At 39.9% G+C, this 23,802-nt stretch overlaps 2 protein-coding genes across 14 annotated transcripts; both read right to left on the reverse strand.

Moving 5' to 3' along the window:
- Positions 1-1,818: 1,818 nt before the first annotated feature.
- Positions 1,819-17,066, reverse strand: exoc7 (exocyst complex component 7). Of its 12 annotated transcripts, none has more exons than XM_029456057.1 (21): positions 16,853-17,066; positions 16,616-16,681; positions 15,636-15,820; positions 15,389-15,494; positions 14,802-15,024; positions 14,317-14,484; positions 13,959-13,970; positions 10,458-10,526; positions 9,755-9,900; positions 8,813-8,965; positions 8,613-8,711; positions 8,475-8,537; positions 8,226-8,292; positions 6,234-6,272; positions 5,816-5,881; positions 5,617-5,737; positions 4,469-4,564; positions 3,811-3,874; positions 3,129-3,170; positions 2,868-3,001; positions 1,819-2,151 (listed from the first exon to the last, which is right to left on the reverse strand). In XM_029456057.1, the coding sequence occupies exons 1-21, from the start codon at positions 16,928-16,930 to the stop codon at positions 2,049-2,051; spliced, it is 2,100 nt and encodes a 699-aa protein (XP_029311917.1). In that variant the 5' UTR covers positions 16,931-17,066; the 3' UTR covers positions 1,819-2,048. The 12 variants fall into 12 exon arrangements, with proteins under 12 accessions (XP_029311917.1, XP_029311915.1, XP_029311918.1 ...); XM_029456055.1 differs by lacking the exon at positions 10,458-10,526 and adding an exon at positions 11,878-11,970; XM_029456058.1 differs by lacking the exon at positions 13,959-13,970.
- A 1,247-nt stretch (positions 17,067-18,313) lies between these two features.
- tvp23b (trans-golgi network vesicle protein 23 homolog B (S. cerevisiae)) lies at positions 18,314-23,589 on the reverse strand. 2 transcript variants are annotated; one of them, XR_003834178.1, is made up of 8 exons: positions 23,471-23,589; positions 22,473-22,549; positions 21,733-21,877; positions 21,533-21,622; positions 21,229-21,354; positions 19,003-19,131; positions 18,824-18,917; positions 18,314-18,690 (listed from the first exon to the last, which is right to left on the reverse strand). XR_003834178.1 is itself a non-coding variant. In XM_029457124.1 (7 exons), exons 1-7 carry the CDS (start codon positions 23,480-23,482, stop codon positions 18,891-18,893), a joined length of 606 nt encoding a protein of 201 aa, XP_029312984.1. In that variant the 5' UTR covers positions 23,483-23,589; the 3' UTR covers positions 18,314-18,890. The 2 variants fall into 2 exon arrangements, 1 of the variants encoding a protein (XP_029312984.1); XM_029457124.1 differs by having other exon boundaries at positions 18,314-18,917.
- Between the last annotated feature and the right edge of the window lie 213 nt (positions 23,590-23,802).

A 23,802-nucleotide genomic window follows, 5' to 3' on the forward strand; every position in this document is an offset into this window, starting at 1 on the left:
GCAGTTCAGTCACAGATGCTGCTGTTACACAGGTCCAGCAGCCCGCTGTGACTGCAGGGCTGGGGCTTGTTCTGTCAAAGGCGGCTCCTCTCCCGGTGGGCTGCTCTTCTGGCTACGCCGCCACCGGGAAGGTGAGATGAATATGAGGTTGTTTTTGTCAGGTAAATTAATCCACATTGGAAAGACTATCATATGTATTTGTTTACCTCAATCAATATATATATATCTACACTACGAATATGTTTCTGCGCAATTATGTATTTTCTGCACTGAGAGTATTACAAACATAATAGGGACACTTCCCCTTTAAGAGAACAGGTCAACAAATCATTACTTCCTGACTGCTGACGGAGGAGCGTGTAGGCGCCAAACTGGGACCAATGAGGAGAAGGTCAACGCCTACTCCTTCTCGGGACACACCTGGAGCGGAGCCGTGAGACCGCAACGATGGGGCTTTTTGAGCCATGCGGTCTATGGAAACGGCGACGCAAAATGTGTCCTCAGCTGAGAATATTTTCTATGTTTGACTTATCACGTTAAATAAATATATCGATTGAACTAGAGGATTGCTGTTTTGATTCGACATTTAAGCTCCGAGTTCTTCAGCTTTTTCCCCAACCCTTTATTTTCTAGTTTCTACCACTTTGGATTTAGTCCAATAAACAAACTAACATAATGTTACACAGACTACAGCCTCGGTTAACATCAGTGCTCAGTAAACACAGATGATCAGCTCCACATGCACATTACAGGTAATTTAGCAGACGCTCTTATTCAGAGCGATTTACAGTGAACTAACTACAGGGACAGTCTGATCAGCTCGGGGTTAAGTACCTTGCTCAGAGGCACAATGGTGGCAGCCCTGGTATTGAACTCACAACCACCTGGTGTTCTGTTTGGAAGCTGTACCACCAGACCACTAGGCCAGCAGCAGCAGCAGCAACAGCAGAGTTTTCTGACCAGCTCTCACTTTCAGCAGCAGTATTCAAAGAATACATTAGAATACAATAAATATACCAAACTACTACAACTAAAATAACAACATTAGAGATTGTATGGATCCAGTTTAGAGGTGAAATACCTTTTTAACGTAAAAAATATTATTACACGTCCAAGTTGCAGCAACTTCCACACTGCATGTCCTTAGGTCTCCAGGAATACACCCGCCAAGTGTGAAGTACATCTGATGAAGGGTTCTCAAGATATGAGAATGACATACACGCATACATACACAGATTCGCTGCTTTATAGTTTGATACTATACTTACTATGACTTTTCTTAAGTTGTTTATGTACATTTACATTACATTTACATACTATATTATGAATTTTTTATGACATTATACTATGTCAATGAAGGAATAAAACAGTCAATAAAATATGTTTATCGAGAGGAAAAGGATTGATGTTGGACACTTTTTTATCACCGTGGAAACTTTACCCCTAAAGATGTTAAGAAAGGGTCTGGTTGCCACCTTTGCCCCTCCATCACACTCGTCAGACCGATAAAGTTTTAACACCGACTGAACCTGTTGTAGTCTTTTCCATGGTAGCACACCACCAATATCTGCCACTTTAACATCGCAAGCCAAACGATGTGGCCCATCACATTCAGTAACGACTTGTACTGCTGCATCATGAGGCTCTAATGATGGAAATGATGAAACAAGGAACTTTTCCGCACATCCATGTGGTGATCAAACTTTCAAAGATTCAAGTCGGATAACAAGCTCCGTCTGTTATTTTTCATGTCAGTTATCCCGTCTAATTATCTGTGTGGTTGTGCAACTGTCATCAACAAAACAAATTAGGACCTGGGACGATTAACAGAGTTCCCTTTATTTGTTTTGAAATGCTCAGCTGGAACGGCTAAATTACATACATACATCATGTTCATATCTTTGTACAAAACATTCATCAGCCACAGCGAGGGGGAGAGTAGTGTGAGGGGGGGGGGGGGGGGGAGGGGGGGGGAGCGTGTGTCTCTGTAGTTGTTAGTAGTTTTGGGGAGCGTGGGGAACATGAGTTGGGGTTATTTAAAGTGCAGCTCAGGCCGACGTGTCGAACAGCTTTTCGATCATCTCCTCCACTTCCTCCGGCCGATACTTGTGATACTTCTCAGGGTTCTTGGTGAAAGAGATGTTGGCACATCTAGGAAAGAGAAAGGGTTCAGTGTGAAGGGAATCGGACCAGGAGGCAGCTGGAGTGCCACATAACAGCATTTAAACATCTATCAAAACTGATTTAGTTTAAATTGTCATTCAATATTAATGAGGTAGTTTGTACAGAGCTATTCCAGTGATTACTGCTGGATCACCATGTGACACTCTTTAAGGACAACAGACTTCTAATGGTTCAGAATGCAAACTAAACATGTTGAGTTGATATTACAGCAGTTTTACTTTCCCTTCATTTTCTACCTCCATGACAGATGAGACTTTAAATGCTTGTGATGACTTGTAAAAATAGCATCGTCCTTTTCCTCACGACGAAGAGAATACTGTGTTCTCTCTCTCTCTCTCTCTCTCTCTCTCTCTCTCTCTCTCTCTCTCTCTCTCTCTCTCTCTCTCTCTCTCTCTCTCTCTCTCTCTCTCTCTCTCTCTCTCTCTCTCTCTCTCTCTCTCTCTCTCTCACAATAATTACCATTGATCTGTATAAATATATACATAGTTTATACATATCTATTCTAAAGTTGTTTTCTTTTGAAATCAATCAATCAAACCACAGATCTACAACATACAGGTCGGTCAGCTTGAAGCGGTGTGCAGCCTGAACACATATTATTATTCTACATATGTCTGACTGGTTGAATTAGCTGGAACTTAACCCCTGACATGTGGCTATGAGTTAACATCAGGGTCTCTCACCTGTGCAGGAAGGCCCTGTACGCATCAGACACCACTCTCTTCTGAGCCTGGCGGATGAAGTCTCGCTGCTCTTTGTCTGGGATGGCCCAACCCTTTTGGATCTTACACAACTCCTCCAAGCCGTCATTAAAGCCCTGCGAGGCAGCGGGAGGAAAAGAGGTCAGATGTGTTTGTTCTTTCACATTCATGCTCCCACGGACAGTGTGGATCTTTGTAGGATGTAGACTTCTTAACAATGTGGTGCCAATTTTCTGACCTCACCTTGAATTTGTCTTTAATCACCTGTCGCTCTTTATCTTTCAGCTGGAGGAAGCAAAGACTTCAGTTACAAAACGTATGCCAAGACACACTCGCTACAGCAGGCAAACAGGTTTATAGTCAACACCTTCTATGGATTTTAAACAGTATTTAAGACCTTAAAGAAGGGGTAGTTTGGATTGTTTATTCATGTTACTTTACTTACTTATATTAGGTTGATTAGGTATATTATGTTTGGACTTATATATAATTAGAATTTGATGATCCATAGTTAGTTCATTAACTAACCAAAGTCAAACAATAAAACAAACAAATGAACCGATCGACGCAGCAGCACTCCAGCAACTCTCGGGCTCTGCGAGGTAAAATGACTGTTTTTCCCAATGGAGTCTGGTGACTTTACCGAGCACATAGATAACGGCTCTGAAGCAGAGATAAAGCGGTGAAAATATAGCGTATACTCAGACATGTGCATATACATTGAGCACATAGAATGTTTTATGAGTAATGAATGCTGTTTTGGGATCAACCTGTGGGACGCACAAGGCCCTCAGTGGGCCTCTGCTGAGCTGCCACAGTGTCCACTTATCCTCAGTGCCAAAAATCATACAGGCATGTTACAGTTGACACTTCTGTACCAAAGTTTGAGTTTTTTTCCAAGAATGAAAGATAATAGAATTCTGACCTTGGTGCCAGGTTGGAAGACGGGCATGTTCCTGTCTGTCAGGTGCTCAGTGACCTTCAACCAGCTGCCACAGAATCAAAGACATCAGGTCACAATGGGCGGTGCACAGCACAGATGTGAAAGACATTAAAAGGTTTATTAGGACTGCCGAATAGTTTAAGCTTCATTCATGACGGGTTTTTCCCCCCCATATCTATTCATTGTGTTTGAAACCAGTATTTCTGCACAGTTGCAGATAAAGATTATGCTCCTCTCATATTATTAGTATCATACTATTTGTAGAGTTAGATTCCAGTGTTTGCTGTGTAGGATAGTTTCCTACTCCTGTGAAATCAGACCGATTCAATCATTTTCAAAATCCACAACATGTTTTTATCTAACAGAATAATCTGCTTCAAACCTCAAGTGTTGGCGTTAAGCCTCTCAAAAACAATATTTTCACTGCGGTCAAAAGAGTTATATGCTTTAAAGAAAGTTCATTTATTAACTCATTTAATCCGTTATTCAAATGAAAGATTTTGTTCATTTTGTTTTTTTGCGTGATGATTTTTAAAAATACGACGACAGACATTCGAAGCTTCACTCCGAAACTTTAGACGAAGCTTTGAATGTAAAAAAAATCTGACATTCAGTACAGCCCTGAAGTATTTAACATTACCTGCGCTGGTACATCTGGATCTGCTGCTCGATCAGCTCTCTGTATGAACTCTCAGCTTTCTTCTGAGTCACTGTGACCAGCTGGATCAGCTCAGACCTGAGGACGGTCAGAGTTTAGACACTGGACAGATTCTCTCACGAGGAGCTTTGTACAGGAAGCTTTAGAGCACATAGAACATATCACTTACTTACTGCATCGCTAAGCAGGTGTGCAAACCATGATGCTGCTATTTAGAAATGTTTATTGTATCTTCTTTGACCTTCCTTTGGACTCCATTTATTTCTTAGTATTAAAATCAATTCTGAAACTTTTGAAGCTTGTTCGAATTGTGCAATTCATCAGGTCTGCATTTACATAACTATTGTATAACTGATCAACATTAAGGCAGATTACAATTTCACTGATAGATGACACAAGTGCAGCCCGTTACAGAAGTCTGCTGATAGATTTCCATGACACACACAGATGAATGGACACCATGCTGCCATCTTTCTAAATTAAGAATTCTTTTTTTACGATATGTCAAAAGTGTATAACTCCTTTTAGCCTTCTAGACCTTTTAGACTTCCATCATAATCACACACTGTATGTTCACCACCCGGAAGTATTCTACAAGCTCATAAGTTAAATAGTAAGATTCCCAGAGTTTAATATTCTCTTGTAGGCAAAGAACAGCAATTTTTCAAATGAATTGTTCAGTCTATAAAAAGTCTTAAAATAGTTAAAGCTTCTAATTGCTTGTTTTGTCTGACCAACAGTCCAAAACCCAAACATATTCACTTTAAACTATATAATAAGTGTTGCTTTTGTCACAAAGCTGGTGTTTTCTGCTTAATGAATAAACCTAAAGCTAAAACTATCAACCTAATATCAAATATTGCCTGATAATCGTTTCCCCTCTACTGTCGAGTCTGAAAATGTAAATTTCACACAATTTTCTGTTTAGTAGCGAAAAACCTGCAAACATATTGGTGCAGTCCTCGAAAGATCGTTCTGAAGAATTCAAGTTACTGTAAAAATAATTAGCATTACTTGTTGTTTATAATGGACCCAGTAAATCCTCCCATCAGTATTGTGATCACGGTTCATCCACACGGATAATTCACGTCTGTGCATGAAGACCGTGGATGGAAAAGAATAAAACGTACTTCTCCAGCGACTTGAGGGTGTAGTTGTAGTTGTTGTGCAGAAAGATGGCGCTCAGAGCTGAATCCTCGTACACTTTGGATTTACTGAGCAGGTTCAGCTGCAGGTTCCCCAACACCTTACCTGAGAGGAGAAAGTCAGTTCCCGACACTAAACCTGCACATGTTACACCAAAGAGGCGGCGCTTCCTTCTATACTCACATATGTAAGTGCTGAGGAGCCTTTTGTTGAACTCGGAGGTGTAGCTGCTCGCTGATGAACTCGTCTCTGGGAACAAACACAGACGCAGTCAGCACGAACGACATCTGCTTTAGATTTACTCAATAGCCCACAATTATGTATACTTAATTTCTAACACGTTCTCTCCTCTATAGATCAAGACTGGGAAGAACATCTACATCTCCACACAAAGGATAAGTGTTAATTACAGTGGAAGCACTCAGGTTCCCATGGTAGCATCTAAAAGTCCTTTTGTTCGCCCTGCACTTCAGCACATGCACATTACAGCTGAGGGACTCCTCCCGTCATTATGAATGAATTATCTGCGATTGTGGTTTGAAGACTCAGCATTGGAAACATTCAGAATCTTAACTCATCACCAGGGGCCTTCTTTGCTTACCTCGGGGGTCTAAAGGTATATTGTAAGTGTCCCCCAGTACTAACAGGGCCGAGGCAGAAGAGAAAGAGAAAGAGGCACAAGTGCAAAAAAAGGTTAGAAAAGGTTTGTTAGTGCAGAGTAAGCAACCAGTCATCAGCCATGCAGCGAGGGGGAGCAAAGGGAACAGGAGGGAGCCGCAGAGGGTCAGACTCCTCACACGATTGGATTCAAAATGAACTTTGACAATTTATTTTTCTGAACTCTAACTGGGACTGATGCTCTGAGTCTGAACACAGGCTCCCTCTGGAAGAAGAGAAAAGCTGCGTGAAGCTGCACGAGAAGAAGGAAAGTGAGAGGGTGAAGATGGAAACACCTCCGTCACAGATACAGATGTGTCGGATTGGTGCGAGACTGAGCGAGGGTCCGTCCGCCCCCCTCACACATCAGGATCAGTCATGTTCATGATGCACAGATACGGTGACGTGCTTTAACTCTGTACTTTCAATGACATTTCAAATGACAACATGGGCTTCAAGCAGAATAATTGTTTTTCATTGGCTGAAGCAAAACAAGCTGTGAAGCCAACAATGATAGAAATCTCAGTATTTATTACTCCTTGTTTATTAGAGGGTCCATATTAAATAATGACCAACTATTTCCTGCTTTTCTGTTTTATATCATGTGAAAGTGAATACCTTTGGGTTTTAGACGGACACAATAAGACATTTAAATACATCAACTTGGAGTTTAAAAATGTAGGAATTAGGATGGACATTTTCCACTATTCTTTACTAAACAATCAATTAATCTAGAAAATTATCTGTAGGATATTGATTAGTTGCAGCCCCGAACACATCACAGTATATATATATTTATGTGCAGACCTGTCTACATTACAGTTTATAGATGTTATTATTATTGTATCATATTTGATATTTTATTCCTGTATTTTAGCTGCTGCCCTTTATGTCTTAGATTCTAATTAGATGTTTCTTTGAGAAAGTCTTCTGCAATGACTGCTTCACTATAATCAATAATTACATGAACTTTAAAGTATTATCGATAACCTTATTGACCCTCCATTATTTTGTCTTCCTGTGAGGACCTTTCACCTACATTTGATCAAATAAACCACTTTATTAATATTAAATAAATGAAAGATATACTGTGTATATATATATATATAATAACATTTAGGGTGAAGGAACATGAGAGACTTATAATAGTCCTGGTGGCTGATCAGTAGCTATTTGTGTTTTTTTATGAGTCTATAACATTATGATACAACATAATTGTTGCTATTAAACACAGTTCAGTTATTCTATGACAAGGGCTTATTATAGAGTACCAAGCTAGTTATTCCAAATTATAGAGGAAAGATGTATTTACATTCAGATTTAGAAATCAGATTTCAGGCCAACAAAGTAAAAAGGATCTGGTTTAGTGATCGTTTGTGACAAATGCAAATAAAAAAAGTAATTTTTCTTTTCAGCCTGTCAAATAACTTGTGAAGAATTCCTGCTTTTCTGTTTTGGACGATTATTTTGGGGATATTTGAAGACGTGATGTGGACTCTGACATACTGGAATGAATGTTTTACATTAGTTTTGACATTTCACAGACTAAAACATAAGAAGAAATAATTATTAGTTGCAGCCTTAGTTCGAGGACATTATAGGGAAATATGAGCACTAAAAGTCAGGCTGCTGTGTATAAACAGGGCTTATGAACACTGTGTTTGAGAACACCCGAAAATGAAAGCTGAAAGTCAGAACTTGAATTTAATTTCCAGCCCAAAGTGTTAAAGTACAGAGCCAAATCACCAAATACTTTAACACAATAAAAAGTGTTGTGTGCAGGTTAACAGAAACCTACGCTGATGTTCCGTTCAGCTTTGAAACACATACACTTAGTTTAGCTCACAGACATCCACTGCAGATGTTAGCACTAAAGGAGGCAGCATCTCAGCAGCGGCAGGCGAGTTAACGAGCGCTCGTGTTGGTGTGGCTGTACCTTGTGAGGCCAGCATGGCTCCAGCTGTCTCGTGGAAGTCCAGCAGCTGCTGCAAGAACAGGATGGCCTGCGGGAGAGAGGCCAAGTTAAGCATCGCCTCAGCTTATTCATTAAACCCAGCGCTGTTAGCCGTTCCCAAGGAGACCACCTGGATCCCTCCAGTACAAACAGAGGAGTTCTTGCGGAAAGGTGTTGAGTTTGAAGTGCAGAGAGAGCAAATAAATCTGAAGTAAGTGAGCGTTAGCTTACATTGCTGGTCAGCTCGTGCACTGTTCCATCCTTGGGCATGTTGTACTCTTTATCAGGATCGTTCTGTGGTTCAAGCAGGAGACAGTCAGCACATATCTACACAAGGATCCGTGACACATTCAAATGTGAGCGTCTTGCCTTGATGCTGTCTGCAAACTCCTCCAGAGCTTTGGCTCCGATAGTTTCCATAGAGGTGATGAGTGTGGGCAGCTTGTTCTTGGTGCTTGCTGCTGTTCCCTGCACACAAAGTTACATTCATTTGAAATAAATCATTATTTTTATTCTCTACCCATAAAAGATGTTGCTGTGCAAATCATGAGACTAAAGTGATGGTGGACCTGCAGTGTGGAGTCAAACTCAGACTTGTTCATTTTCAGGTGTCTGAGGATGGGGAAGATGGTGAGCACGGCTGAGTAGTCGTGGCGCATTATGGCTCTGCGAGCTGCGGACACGATGTTGTCTCCCTCCAGCATCAGGTTGTCCAGCGCCTCCTGTGGACAGAAGATTAAACATAATCAAACTGATGTCGATACTTCTGCTTTAAATCAACATGGTTGGGCAGATTTCATGTGGCTGAACCCAGAATATTCACTCAACATCACTAGAAAAACTGTATGCTAATTATGATCACCTCATGATTTAAAGATTATCTTCCTGAGCATGTACTAAAGCAGTCTATCAAATATAATAATTACAGTCGATGATTCTTTCTCTTTTACAGTATGTCTTCTGCAATTAACTCATTCCTACAAAACACAGGAGTTCTGCCCACTTTTTATTACTTTTCACATTCTCTGTGTTGACCCCCGAGCTTATGTTCAGTTTAGATTTGTGTAAAACCTAAATAAAAGTCTTTTTTAGTAAAAGGTTTGCCGTCTTTTTTTTTATGCTGCGAGTTGCACCAGAGGTTTTCAAAGGGGGGAGGCTCAGTGAACAAACATAGAGTTCAGACATACAGGAGTTTTAGGGAATTCAGAAACTAATAAATGTCTTAGGACAGATCTTTTTAATGTATTTGGTGTAGTCTGAAGTTATGCCGAGAAGCAATATTAGGCTATCTTGGTTCAATTGTTGATTCTATGGGATAAAATATCATAATAATGATCCGATAGGCATCCAGGAATATACAAAATTATTACTTACAAAATCCCTGAAGCTGATAACTGATTGAAAATCGTTTAAATACTAATTTCCCTAAGTAACACTTTGGTGTAATAATCATGAATACCATTGATCAGTTGGAACCCTGAGCTCAAGCCTCACACAGTTGACTCTCTGACCTGAATGAGGGAGTCGAAGGTTTTCTTCTGGTGGTGCTCGGGGATGATTTCTGCCAGGAGGGCGTACTCGCTCTGGGCCAGCTTGACGAAGGCACTGATGCAGTGGATGTACGAGTCAATCTCGATGTCCAGAACATCATCTTTTCCTGAGAGGTACACGAGGAAAGTTCCAGTAAACAAAAACATTTTCATACAAGACATGGTGTTTGGTGCTGTGGCTGGTAGCGAAGAAACAGTTACTGAATATGTGGTTATATTCAAATGACGGTGTTTATCCTGCAGGCTGTGACTGTGCTTGTTTGGTCTTTCTTTTGTTATGTTTTAAAGCTGCAGTAGGTGAGACTTTTATGTTTATGGAAGCCCGTTCCTGCCAGTAAAAGACAAAGAAAGATGAAATCTTAGCCTTGTGATGAAAAAAAAGATCCTGTATTTTATAATGAGAAACTCTCAAAATAATTACTAAGTATCTACAAATAATGAGGAGCGTTAAAATAAAATGGACTTAAGAAAGTTTCTCATATTTTGAGATATGTAATTAGACACAAAGTCATTATTTTCAGATATTAAGTAAGCTTTTCTCAATATAATGACTTACAGGATCTCTTCTTTTTTCCCATCACATTGGCAGAAATGGGCTTCCATACTTATCAGCCTGTTTCGTTGGTAATGTTGCTTCTCTTTCCCACGTGTTCCCGTCACTCACCTGCGGCGGCCCCGTGCTTCTCGGTCAGGGCGTCAGAGAGGATTTTGACCCGCAAGTCATGATCGTAACCTGGTGGGTGAGGTGGGGCAGCAGGGACAGAGGCCTAGTCAAACCACGAGGTCATGACTAGGCCCAGAGGGAGGGGGGGGGGGCAAACCTGAACCTGGAACATCTGTACCGACCACCACCAAGCACCCAGCAGGGGGGGGAGGGGAGGAGGCAGGGGACACCCACTGAAGTCAAGTGTTGGCTTGTGTGTGTGTGACTCATCTAAGTTAGTCAGTGTGTGTTTCAGCTTCAAGAGAAGTGTCACATCAGCTTTAGATCCATGGCAGCTCTTAAAAGGGTTTTTTCCGTCCACACTTTTACACTGTTAAACATCACAAACAAAAAGAGATGTTTTGTATTTTGGTGTATTGACTTTCATGCAACCTGTGTTGTCAACTTCTACCTTTGTGCATTTCCCAGAATGCCTTTCACCAACCATTGGGTGTAGCAGAGGATAAGATAAAACAAAATGCTCATGAAGAGTGCTCCACAGCGCCACTAGTGGCCAAAGACTGTCTTCAGCGGTTCAATTGGTAAAGGTTACACTTTGTCTTTGATTAAAATAAATGATTAAGTCATTAATAACTTGTGAGGTTATATTGTCGTTATGTTTATTATTGTGTCTGTTGAGTAAAAAATTATTACTAATAAAATTATTTAAAAGTCCGTTAGTTGATTGATTACTTAATCAGTAGAAAATGAACCAACAGTTTTGACAATATTACTTTTTCATTCCTAAATAAAACACTGAACGATCTGCCTCGTCTGTGATTTATTTGGGGGGTTATGCCTATTTCTAAACTGTATTTAAGTTATTAATAAACTCCATGTCTTCTGTTGTATTTTTAATGTCTGCTGGAAGGAGAATTTCCCCTCAAAGCCTTGAAGTGATGGATTTATTTAACCACGTTGGCTCTAAAAACAACAGCTTGGCTTTTGATCATTTATTTTTTTACTTACTCTAAAGATGCTATAAAAATCCTGCTAAATATGTAAACATGTTGCTGTGATGTCTACATTTGACCAGTTATCCGTGGAAAAGAGTAAAATACAAAACCAAACAGAAATGCAGAAATGATACAATGATAATGCGACATTGCTAAAAGAAATGTTAACAGTGATAAGTGTTTTAGGATGAATGTGTTTGAGATAGAAGATAATTACAACCATATTGAGCTGCCTTTGTACAGGATTGATCAGATATCATTTGTGCTTTTATGCAACATCTGCGTGATCTTAAAACTGTTGTGACGGTTGAGTTGTATGTGTGCCTGTTGCTCTGAATGAGAAACAACATGGAAGCACGACATAACCAGTACACTGTCAGCGAGGGGGGGGAGAAGACACCGAAGAGAAGACCGAGGTGCGTTACCTTCCATAGGAGTGAGGTTAGAGCCCCCCTTTTTCCCATCCAGCCCATGCTGTGAGTACTGTTTCAGAAGGTTCTGAGCCTTGCGAATGGTCCCTGGTCCCATAAACACAGAGACAAAGTCCAGAGGAGAGGGGGAGGGGGGGCAGCGAGGTCCAGACAGCCAAGAAACAGAAGAAGGAAAGAGAAGAAGAAGGGAGAGCTAGGAAGTGAGTGATGAAACACAGACACCACCACCGAGACAGGCAGCAGAGTTTGTATGTGGGGGGGGGCACAGCCTGACACCACAGCTACACAACAGGAAGACCAGGGGAGACAACTGCAGCTACATCATGAAAACACAGCGGTGTGCTCAGACACACAGTACCCAGGGTCATGTAAGAGCAGAATAAACAGGTTAGGGCAGATGTAAAACACAAAGACAGCCATCACAATTAATACAATTAACATTCATATCCAGCATTAATATGACATTCTGTTACATGTCAGACAGGCAACGTCTACGGTACATTACTATTCTCAGGATTAAAAACACAAAATCTTAGTTTGGTTAGTGAGTTAGGAAGCATGTAGCACACTTAAAGCGACATTCATTGATATAAAAAATAAATAAAACTTTTGCATCGTGGAGACAGAAGAACTTGCAGAAAGCTGGAAAACACTTTTTATCGCTGCTGTCACGGCGAGTGTTTCAGCAAACCTATTGACGCATGCAGCAAACACAACATTATCATCCCATTGGAGTTTTGAAGTCCAAGAAAAAGTCCATTACTCCCTCTCCTTTAGCTCTGGTTGGTCTCTAACACATGTGTGACTCCAGTCTGAGATTCGGCCGTTTGTTTCCAATGCAAACCTTCATGATAACATGTTGTCCCGCGGCTAAACTCATGCTTAAATCTACTGTCGTTTTATGTTCCCACTGCAGACAGTGAACACCTGGAAGATCACCAACACACTCTTAAACATACAACCTGCTGCTGGATACCAAGTTCAACATTTAACAACTATGTGACTGAATCACGGCTGAGGTCAACGATGAGGTTAGATCTCAAACTCCTGAGAGAGAGAGAGAGAGAGAGAGAGAGAGAGCGGCTCTGTAGCAGCTAAATGCTTCACTTTCCTCACGGTGTGTGTGTGTGTGTGTGTGTGTGTGTGTGTGTGTGTGTGTGTGTGTGTGTGTGTGTGTGTGTGTGTGTGTGTGTGATTCTGAGCAGGTCGAGAACAGTGGCTCTATCAGAGCTTGTTTTATTAAACAGTTGTCTGCTGCTGAGACAGAAGCATGGAGTAAATGTTAGAATCAAAAGGAGCTTGAAGAGTAATTCTTGTCATCTCTTTTAAATGACAGTATACGACATGATATTGATTAGTGGAGCTTTAACCCAGATTAGATTAGTCCAGAACAATCTCTCATCTATAACAGCTATTCATCTGTCTACACTGCCAGAAAACCTTTGATAACTATTTAATTAATAAATAAAAACAACAGCAGGTCCAAGCTGTGAGAGCATGTTGATGGAGTGCATTCAAATCCAAACTGTCAAAGCCGGTTTCATTAAGCGGTGCAAACTGTGCCTGAGGAACCGGACTATCAGCTGTTTAATGAAGACACACTGCTTTGATCAACACTACACACAGTTCTGTCACAGCACGCGCGCGCGCACGCACACACACACACACACACACACACACACACACACACACACACACACTCTACTGCCTTTAGTTTCACAGTGGCCCAGAGATCACATGTATTTTCTGGTTTCTTCTTCTTAAACTGAATATTATTTTTAGCACGGTGGAACAAATGTAAACCGGATGTGTTTGTCTGAAATCTGCTGGATCTCAGATGTGAACTCATTACTCTCTGTTACTCTGCTTTCCAGCAGTGCATTAACCACAGTGAAACTAGAGGCCGACATCTACACTGAAACTAACCTCCGACATCTCTCCAGAGAACAAATACACTTCTGCCGTCCTGCTTCTCGCTGCTAAACAAACTCATGCTGTCGCTCTAATTGGCCGTGAAATGTGGCATCCGACGGACAGAAGCAAGCACGAGGCACACACTAAAGCTTTCTGATTACCTGGGATGTAGACTGTCATCACAACATAGGGATTATAAAAGAGGAAAGGATGAAGGATTAGTTGGAGATGACTGTAAAAATAAAAATAAAATCACAGGAAACAGTGTGGAGTGGTAGTGAGTAGGCTCATTACAGAGAGACGTGGAGGATGCTTGAAACAGAATAATGTGGCCGGATGGTAATCTGATCAAACAATGTGCTGAAGGTTTGTGTGAGCTGAAAGGTGCTGCGGTAATTTAATAATCTACATTATGCAGAATCATGCATGTTTGTGAAACTAATCTTTCAAAGAGAGCGTGTACATCAGTGTGATTACAGACTGAAGTGGAGCGCTAAAGGATGTTTGTCTGACGCTGACCTGGTCTCTTGGGAGCCTTCTTGGTGGGCGTGTCCTTGCGTTTGGTTTGGACGGCGGGCGAGTAGAGGATCCCGGAGGAGGCGCTGTTCTTGCGGAAGTGATCCTTCAGGCCTTTGATGGAGCGATCCAGCTGGTTGGACCTGATCTGGAAGTAGACGTTCATGAAATCTGCAGGAGAGAGAGAGAGAGAGCGAGAGAGAGAGAGAGAGAGAGAGAGAGAGGAGAATGGTGAGTGTTAGGCTGCAGTTAAAGGGTCACTTCGGTATGTATAAGATACATTTATCTGTAGGGTCCTTGATCAAAAACATTTGTCCCCATCAGTCACTTAGACACAAAAACAAGTTTCCCTTCTAGGCTGATCCACAGTGTAATTATAGATCGGATATTTTCTGATTTGAACACCTGAACACAAATCTCTCTCTGTAAACTAAAAAGATCAAATGAAGGAGGTGGAGGAGGAGCAGTAAATAGGTGTGAGATGTTACCCTGGTTGCGTCCGTACTCCACCAACCAGCCGGCGATGCAGATGATGTCTTGGAGCACAGCTTCAGGCAGGTGTTCCAGCACCACATCCTCCTGGACCTCCAGCTCATCGTCCACACTGATGGCGTCCAGGATGAGGATGGGTGGAACGGGTTTACTGTAGCGGGTCAGGAGGCTGCGGAACTCGGCCTCCAGCAGCTCTTTGCCCTTCTCAAAGCGCGCTTTCTGCACAGAAGCAACAACATGTCAATTTCCTGGGAATTTGTCATTTTGTTCTCTTCCACATGAAAACGTTTACCACTTTGCACTGCCACATGTATCATCCACCAAATGTCTCAAAGTTCAGTTTGATGTTTAGACAACAAACTGAGTGATTTCTTCTCATTCCCACTTTTTGTTTTTTTGAAATAAATACTTATACAAACACCTCTAAAGCTAATCAACACGTTATCTCTGGTTATTTGTTCATCTGTATACAAGTGAACGTTTCATCAACTGACTCTCAGCAATGAGAGTGTGTATTTCTCTAAATGTTGAGCTACTCCTTTAGGAGAGTACATCAATATAAAGAGAAAGGTTAGTACTGTACCACTGTGTTGAGTTCGGGACTGTCAGGGTTGTTATCTTGAAAATATTCCACAGCTTTCTGAATCTTTGCAATGCAAGCAAGATACTCATCCAGTCTGCCTGTCGGCCTGAAACAGACAAGAATCATTATACATCAGTTGTATACATCTGTTCAAATTCCATCCACTCTTCCTAAAAGTGGATGTTGTCGTTATTGTACCGGTCAGACAGAACAACCCAGAAACTCCAACAACAGGCCAAAGTCTCACCCCTCTCTGATGATCCTGTCGGTGTCTTTGGCCACGTGGTAGTAGCTGATGACGTGATCCATGCAGGACAGAGTCTTGTCCACGTTCTCCTGCAGGCGCTGCAGGTTCTCTGTCTGCTTGTGGACCGGGATGATGGAGTTCTCCAGCTGCATCAGGCGACTCTCGAAGGACGACAGGATGCAGACCTTTCAGGGACGAGAATGACATCGGTTCAGGTTAAAAAATAGACATGAGTATTAATCCGCCGACACTCATGTGGGAAGGACTTCAAAAAAGAAAAAAGACCAAAAAAAAAAAGCTTGTTTTGGGATGTTCTTTGGTGAGATTTGGCAACATGGGGGGCTTTTAAACAGCAAACACTAGCTAGATTAAAAACAATATGCTGTGTTTAGACAAACCTAGATAGAGACTCCAGAGATTGTTTAAAACCCAGTTTCAGTAATAAACAAATAAGAAATGTCACATATTTTTCTAACCACACATCAAACCAGGTCTAATTTGAATAACACTTTAGGTAATCTTGTCACACCTACACATGAGAATTATAAATATATATTTATTTCTGTGCAGAAATCAAAACAAAGTAAAAATATGAGACGGTTTGTATTATATTATAATATTCTTTGTGAGGTACAGAAATGAGGAAGATGAATGTAAAGCATGAAAATGGCGATATTGTTGTTATTGGCTTTCTTTCTTTTTCACATTGTTGATTGATAGCGTTGTTTATTATGTATGATGAGGATGAACAGATTAGTGTAGTTGTGGGGATGGACGCTGGGCCGGAGAGATGGTTTATGTGTTTATGGGACTTTAAGTGATTGTTTTTAATCTACGACTTAATGAAGACGTTGTATTTTGGGGTTAAGGCGAGATTCAAAATGTGTGTGTGTGTGTGTGTGTGTGTGTGTGTGTGTGTGTGTGTGTGTGTGTGTGTGTGTGTGTGTGTGTGTGTGTGTGTGTGTGTGTGTTCATCATACCATGCCATTGGTCAGCTGATCACTCTTCTCCAGGTTTTCTCGGATGAATGACAACGTCTCTTGCTCCTGTAACATCACACAGAAAAGCAATGACTCACTTCTCTCACGCTTTCAGTGGAAGGGGACATTATATGTGTCAAAATAATAACAATTTAAACAGCAAATAAGTACAGTTTTAAAAATATCGCACTAAAAGGCTCGTTTGTGATGCTTCCTTCCTGTCCAGCTATGACTGACCTGCTTCAGTTTCTCCTCTATCTCCCGCTTCCTGGCGGACGCATCCTCAGTCGGAATCATCCTGGAGGTAATTCCCATCAGAGGACGGCCACCAGTTAATTCAAACTGATGAAAAGGTTGATTTAGATCTTTAAAATGACAACAACGACGACCCAACGCTACTGTTGTGGGTAGCCAAAAGCAACGATGTCAAGCTAGGCAGGTTACAGGTTACAAGACACATTTTCCGGTTAGTTTCAAAGTAAAACACGATTGTTGAATCTGGTGCCGCAACGATTTTTGATCCAAACTGAAACCAACTACCAGGAAATTGGAATTAATTTACCATCAGTTAGTTTCTTGCTTCAAAAATTCTTCATCAACATACGTGATACTAAAACGTCCAGTTTCAAACTGATTTTAAATCTAGATTACTGTCTTTCAAACACAGAGATGGTTACCTCATACTGAATACCTATTTAAAGATTCAGGATTTTTAATACAATACGTATGTGCTTTGGTGTAATATTAGACACATTTACCTCTTAATGTAATACATTTTCCTGTGTGAAATGACTTTTTGAAATTTTTTGAAAATAGAATCTCTCAAGTTCCGGTCTATTTGTAATTTTGAACAATTTAAGGCGAGGCTTCTCTTCCGTGTCCGTCGGGTCACTCTGGGAGGGTTTGGTTTGGAACCAAATTGACGCAATATTTGTAGTGGCTAATAAAATAATCTCGTTTTAAACCCAATATTTATTAGATTATTCTGCATAATACTTCGGAAATACTGCGAAGTCTTTCATACCGAGAAAACACTGTAACCGTTAACAAGGAAACAGCAAGTTACATGTAATGACCTGATCAAACCACTGGGAGGCGCTGCAGTTAACTGAAGTGTTCAATATTAAATAAGACATGAAGTAAATAATGACGAGTAAATGCCACGGTGAATACTGGAAAATATAAAACTGTGAAATATTCCAATACGGTTTTTTTTGTTTGTTTTTTTATCAGCTCAATCTTATTTTCACAATAAAATTGTTTATTAGGGGTAATTTTTTTCAATTTCAGCAGTTGTTTTTATTTTGACACTCAATCACAAAACTGGCTCTGACCTGTTTGTCTTGATTGCAGACAAAGAGTTTGTGATTTTAAAAAGGGAATGGTGAAACAAAACAGTCATTTAAAACAATGCTGTTGTTACATAAAAATACACTTTAGAAAAAGGAACATTTGAAACAAAAACTGCTGGAATAAAAAAAAATCTAAAATGATGTTTTTGTAATCATTCATTAATCCTTCAAAAAGGTCTTATATATTTAATTGTGACAGTCACATGCGTCTACATAGTAAAAATCCCTGACTTGTCCTAAAAACCAACAACGAAGAAAACTAACCAGCTTTAACTCATACTTTTCTCACAAGTTGTACAAGTTGAATAACAACTATTAGCAGAAATAAAAGCTAGCACACTGTTCGGAAAATGTTACAAATGTATTTGCACAAAAGAAGATGTTCCACATAGTTTCTTTACATACATATTTACAAACTCTTGGAATACTTTACACTGTTACTTTACAACCTTGTCTATTATACAAACCAAAATGTTTGTATGATACCTTTCAGAAACAACAATTATAGTTTTAAGTTAAGAGGCAATGAAAACAAACTAAATAAGACAAACTAAATAAGATACCTCAGGGAGCTTTGAGACTACATGACACATCAAACTACAGTTTAACAATTTAAGCCATTACACCCTTTTATTCCCTCATGCATTTAAGCTTAAGTATCAGTTAAAGTATGTGAAGGTTTAGTGCTGGGCTCCAGTTATTGGAGGCAGCTACCAAACGTCTCTGTGGAAAAAAAGGAAAACTCTCTATTGGGACCGATTGAGTCAAACAGCACATTAGTAAGAAAAGAAAAATCCAAAATGGTTATTTTCAGTTCATATTGCAAAAAGATGTCTTTCTATGTATGTATACCCACTTGCTAAGAGAATATACATAATAGCATTAAGAATAATGCAAACATGTTAAAATCGCAGAGCTGCACTCTACGATTCCTCTTCTTTAGACAGCGCCTGTGGGTGAAAAACATGACACGTGAGAATTTGCGAAACACAAAATAATGTGGCTATCATGCTATATACTCAAAAATAGACTCACCTGTTTGAGGAACTGTCGTCCAAAATAATTTGTAGCCATATTCTTTAGGCTGGTCTTGCCTCCCACTTTACACCGCACATAACCATAGAGGTTGGCCCCTTGCAACACCACTCCCATGATCACCACAGGCTGTGTGGAAAATAACAGTCAGTTTGATATTTATGATTTGAAAACACTGGAACAAAATGATAAGGCTCATTATATGATATTGATAGGAAAATACAGGAAATTGTTAAACACTGCAGGGGACAGGAGGTGAACTGCTCAATCAAAGAACAGTCCTCAGTCGATTGAATTAGCACGTCTGGTACCTGAGTTGATTAGTACATCTGTGTTCACTGTAAACCCCCATCTTGTTATTGTCATCAGGAAGACTGACCTGGAAGCTCTTCATGACTTCCTGTCCTTTGAATAGGTATAAATACTGAGGCTGGGAGAGTTGCTCCGGTGAGCAACACATGGCAGCCTTAAAACCTGTATGTGTGTGAGTTTGATCATCCTTTGTATGTATAAACTCAGCTCCTTCTTGCAAGAATATAGATTAAACCCTTTTATTTGGATCCTGACATCATGGTGTTATTAGGAATATTTTTCCAACATATATATTTCTCTTTTCAATAAATCCCACAAAAAGACCAAAACCAACAATGAATGTATCAATAACAATAACAATAACTACTCTTGTGTGTGTATCAAAGCCTGATGTCTTCTTCCTCTGTGACATAGAGCTCCATTGGTGTCCAAAAACTATTAAAACACATCAATGAGCCAAACTGTTACACTGGCTGACATGTTCCTTCATTACCATGAACACACTCTGTAGTTTATTTAGACTCCCACACACACCGTCCAGCTGCCACAAATACTCACTAGAGCAGGGGTGGGGAACCTTTGGCCTCCGGGCCGTATACGGCCCGCGAGACCATTTGATCCGGCCCTCGAGGTAATTCGTAAAACGCACGCAAAAAAAATCCACTAGCAAAAAAATTAGCCGTCTAATTTTTAGCCGACTGACTGTTTTTCCTGGCCACGGTCAGGGTCCCTGAACACAACACGAGCGGAACGTGTCATCACGTGGTCACGTCATGTCAAAAAACTTCAATTTTAAACGAGACGGTCGCTCTACTCCAGAGCGTAACGAAAGATAGAGAGGTAGACCATCACACCAAGAACAGACTATTCCACCACTGCTGTGCAGTTATCACTGCCATTTACAATACTCACTTTATTTTCTATCAACCACTTGGTGCTTATATTACTTTTTATTCTATTTAATTATTGGGTACTGCCTTTTTACTTCATATGTTATTTTGCTGTGACAACATACATTTCCCCGTTGTGGGACTAATAAAGGATTCTGATTTCTGATAAAACAGAAAGATACATGGATAAAAAAAATTGCTTTTTTGCACAGCATTGAAAGAAAGATGAACTGAATGGGCTATGTCTTAAAAAAAACTTTGCAGAGGTTATGAGTTCAATAATTAATATGGCCCTCGAAGGATGTTGTAAAAAAAAAAATGGCCCTTGATAGGAGAAAGGTTCCCCCCTCCCCCTGCACTAGAGCAACAGATGTGGATTTATCTGCGGCTGAAAATAGTCCCTAGCAAATGCAGTGTTTCCTGATATTTGTACAGGACCACCAGGCTCTAGGGAACCCCCACCAGGCCAAAAACATATTTTGTTTCTATGAATGAGGCATGTGTCTGTGGTTAGTTCATATGTCTGTAATAACAGCAGTTGAGTTGCTGTTATCTAAACTGCTAAAGTCAGTTAAACAAATTAATTGAAGAAAACGTTGTGGTTAGCCTACCGGTTACAAACGGGCTCGGTCGTGACCAACACGCTAACGCGACGATGGATTCAGTGTTTTTAGCTGAGCTACAACATAGAATATTCAGTTAAAATAACGTTGATGCGGTTTTGCCCTAATTCTTCTCCTTGAAATAGCTGGAAGTGATGTCATTTTAATCCCGGCGCGGGTTATGTAGAGTAAGTATTTTGCCGGACTCCCATAAAAAAAAATATATATATATAAAAAAACTGAAATATTTGGAAGAGTAACTTATATTTTAATATTTTAAGAAACTTTAAAGTGTTAAATTTGAGAATGGAATTCGGTGTGGTGGAATTGTGTTCGCGCTTTGGTCTTTCTATGATATTTGTTGACAGTGGAAAAATTACAAAATAAAAAGAACAATTTATTTTTTACAGTTGAGAACTTACCACCCATTTAATCTTGAAGGAAAAGAGGGTGCTGAAAGCGAAGATGACCCACATGATGGGACAAACGATCAGTCCGATCCAGAAGATTCGTGACTCGGAATCTGACGCTTGCTGCTTCACAGTCCCCTAAAGAAAACAGGATATTCTCACAGTTAGGACATCTGCAAATACCATGAAGCCTGTTGACAAGTAAACACGTGCATCTATCAACTCCATATAGTACAAGAGCTTAGAGACCCATGTGTGGGAAAGAACAACTACTGCCATACCAAAGCAGCGTGGAACAAGTGGAGGAGCATCTTACCTTCCTAGACTCAAACACCCAGTGGCTGCGTCCATCATCGTCCACCTGGTTCCACCACCTCAGACCAACCATCAATCTCCCAGTGATGTTCTGTAAATACACATCATATTTGAGGCCTTAAATTTACATCTGCATTGTAAAAAATATTCCTGTTGTTGACTACAGAGAATGTATCTTGCAAACGAAGTGAAAAGACACACCTTGACTGTCCAGAAGTCACATGAGAGCAGAAGGATTATCGTGACCATGCAGGCGATGAATGTGCTACTGAAAATATCACAGAGCAGGTACACGATGATGGCAGTGACTCTGAAGAAGAGGTGGAAGAAGGAGGCCAGTGGATGCCTGGGGACACATTTTCAACACGTTAAATGCAACGTTGAGCAGGTTTTATCCACACGATAGAATAAGTAATGCTGTACTGCAACTAAGGACTTTTTTCATCTATTAATATACCAATTCTTGATTACTGGGGTAAGAAAATGTCAGAAACTACTAAAAATTGGCCAAATAATTTTCCACAATCCAAGGTGATGTATTCACATTGCTGGTTTCAAACCCAAATGTATTCAGTTTACTGTCACACAGTTGTGCAACGTAACTAAGTACATTTACTACAAGTACAAGTACTGTACACTACTTAATTATAGATTTTAGGTATACTTATGCAACTTTATAATTGTACTCCACTACATCTCAGAGACAAATATTGTACTTTTGACTGCACTACATGTGTCTGACATCTTTAGTTATTGTGCAAATGTTCCATCCCCTCTATGTCCAGTGAAAACCACATATCTCCAAGTTTGTTCATTTTGAATTTGAATGTTTCTGTTAAACTAAAGAATGAAGTGATTTTCAGGGCAGTAGTAGTAGACAAAAACAATACATCTGTAAATGTAAGAGCCCAACAAGCAAGCAATCAGTCCTGTTAGCTTACTTAATATTCGTCTTCTTTGACCTTTTCCCTGCATCCTCCTCAGCGTCAAACAGAGACACGTCTTCATCATTGGTATCCTGAGGGATCAATAAGGAAGAGGCAATACCTTCAGAGACTCGTACACAAAACTATCAAGAATCCATGTACAAATCAAAATGACTACACGTTATCATCAGAATAAGGTTTATTGCCAAGGAATTTGCCTTATTGTTTGGTACATACAATAAACATATTAAGAGGAAATAACAAATGCAGGCTGCCAAAGCCAAGAACATAATGTAGAATAGAAATATTACAATAAAAATACAAATATGTACAATATATCTGTTTTAGAATACCAATATTTTGTTCAGACACCATTTGCAATCGTTCTTTTTGTATTCATTAAAATAACATATTTATGAAACTATTGTCGGAGTTCGTACATCATGTTATTGCTATCTTTAGTCAGATATACGCAGCTAACTTTTTAGTGCTTATCCATTTCAGAACATATTCTTGCTTAAATGTACCACGACTAATATACATACATACAACAACGAAACGTCAGGTTTCTCAGCAGGAGAGTTGCCGTTGGTTTAATGCGAGAGTTTATATTTTTGTTTCGTGATTTTAATGACGGGACAAGGTAGCTAACTTTAGCTAACGTTAGCTGAAACTACAACACTAAAGCTACTTGCTTTAGTTAATTTGCTATTAACGACAACGTTTGAAAGCACGTGTACAAGACACAAATAGTTTATAAGAAGAAAACTTCTCTGTTAAGTGGTTTTGGAAGGGTGAAGCCAAGTTAGCTTTAGCTGTGTATAAATGTAAATAGCTACAAAAGCTAGCGTACTAGCTAATTACTTAGCACGACAGATGTTCCCCTCAGCCGGTAAATATTTTGTGTTGAGGAACTCATTTACTTTTCTTGGCCTTATTAGATGGCGCTTTATTATCTGTTTGACATATACGAACCAGCAGATAAACGATGAGCTTTCAAATGTGTCACTTACTTCAGTTAGCATGTTGAGTTTTGAGCAGTCTCTTCCTGGTTACATGCTCAGTTGGAACTTACGTCACTGTACACAGTGGTCAGGTGACCAAAGCGTGGCACGTATATGCGACGTCATGGTGATGACATTTTCATGTGAATGGTTAGTAATAATTCATTTAGTTGGAGTGTTTGCATTGTATGCTTATTACATGATACCTCTCATAACTGATATATTTATATTGCTCTATTGTATCTCAATTATATTTAATAAGTATGCAGGTTATATTGTACTACCTTTATGTGTACTTCTATTAGTACAACATTCATTCTTAATAATAATAATAACCATTA

The sequence above is a fragment of the Cottoperca gobio genome, chromosome 19, assembly GCF_900634415.1.
Source record: "Cottoperca gobio chromosome 19, fCotGob3.1, whole genome shotgun sequence".
NCBI classification, from domain to species: Eukaryota; Metazoa; Chordata; class Actinopteri; order Perciformes; family Bovichtidae; genus Cottoperca; species Cottoperca gobio.

Bases quoted from the DNA above. Each gene is read 5' to 3' on its own strand.
- exoc7 (XM_029456067.1), bottom strand. From the start codon at position 16,930: ATGGGAATTACCTCCAGGATGATTCCGACTGAGGATGCGTCCGCCAGG. The intron at 15,025-15,388 runs GTACAGTACTAA...GCTTCTGTGCAG, and splicing joins GTCCCGAACTCAACACAGTG to AAAGCGCGCTTTGAGAAGGG. The intron at 14,485-14,801 runs GTAACATCTCAC...TCTCTCCTGCAG, and splicing joins GGAGTACGGACGCAACCAGG to ATTTCATGAACGTCTACTTC.
- tvp23b (XM_029457124.1), bottom strand. The intron at 19,132-21,228 runs GTAAGTTCTCAA...TTTTCCACACAG, and splicing joins CCTTCAAGATTAAATGGGTG to CCTGTGGTGATCATGGGAGT. The intron at 18,918-19,002 runs GTGAGTCTATTT...TTTCACCCACAG, and splicing joins GACGACAGTTCCTCAAACAG to GCGCTGTCTAAAGAAGAGGA.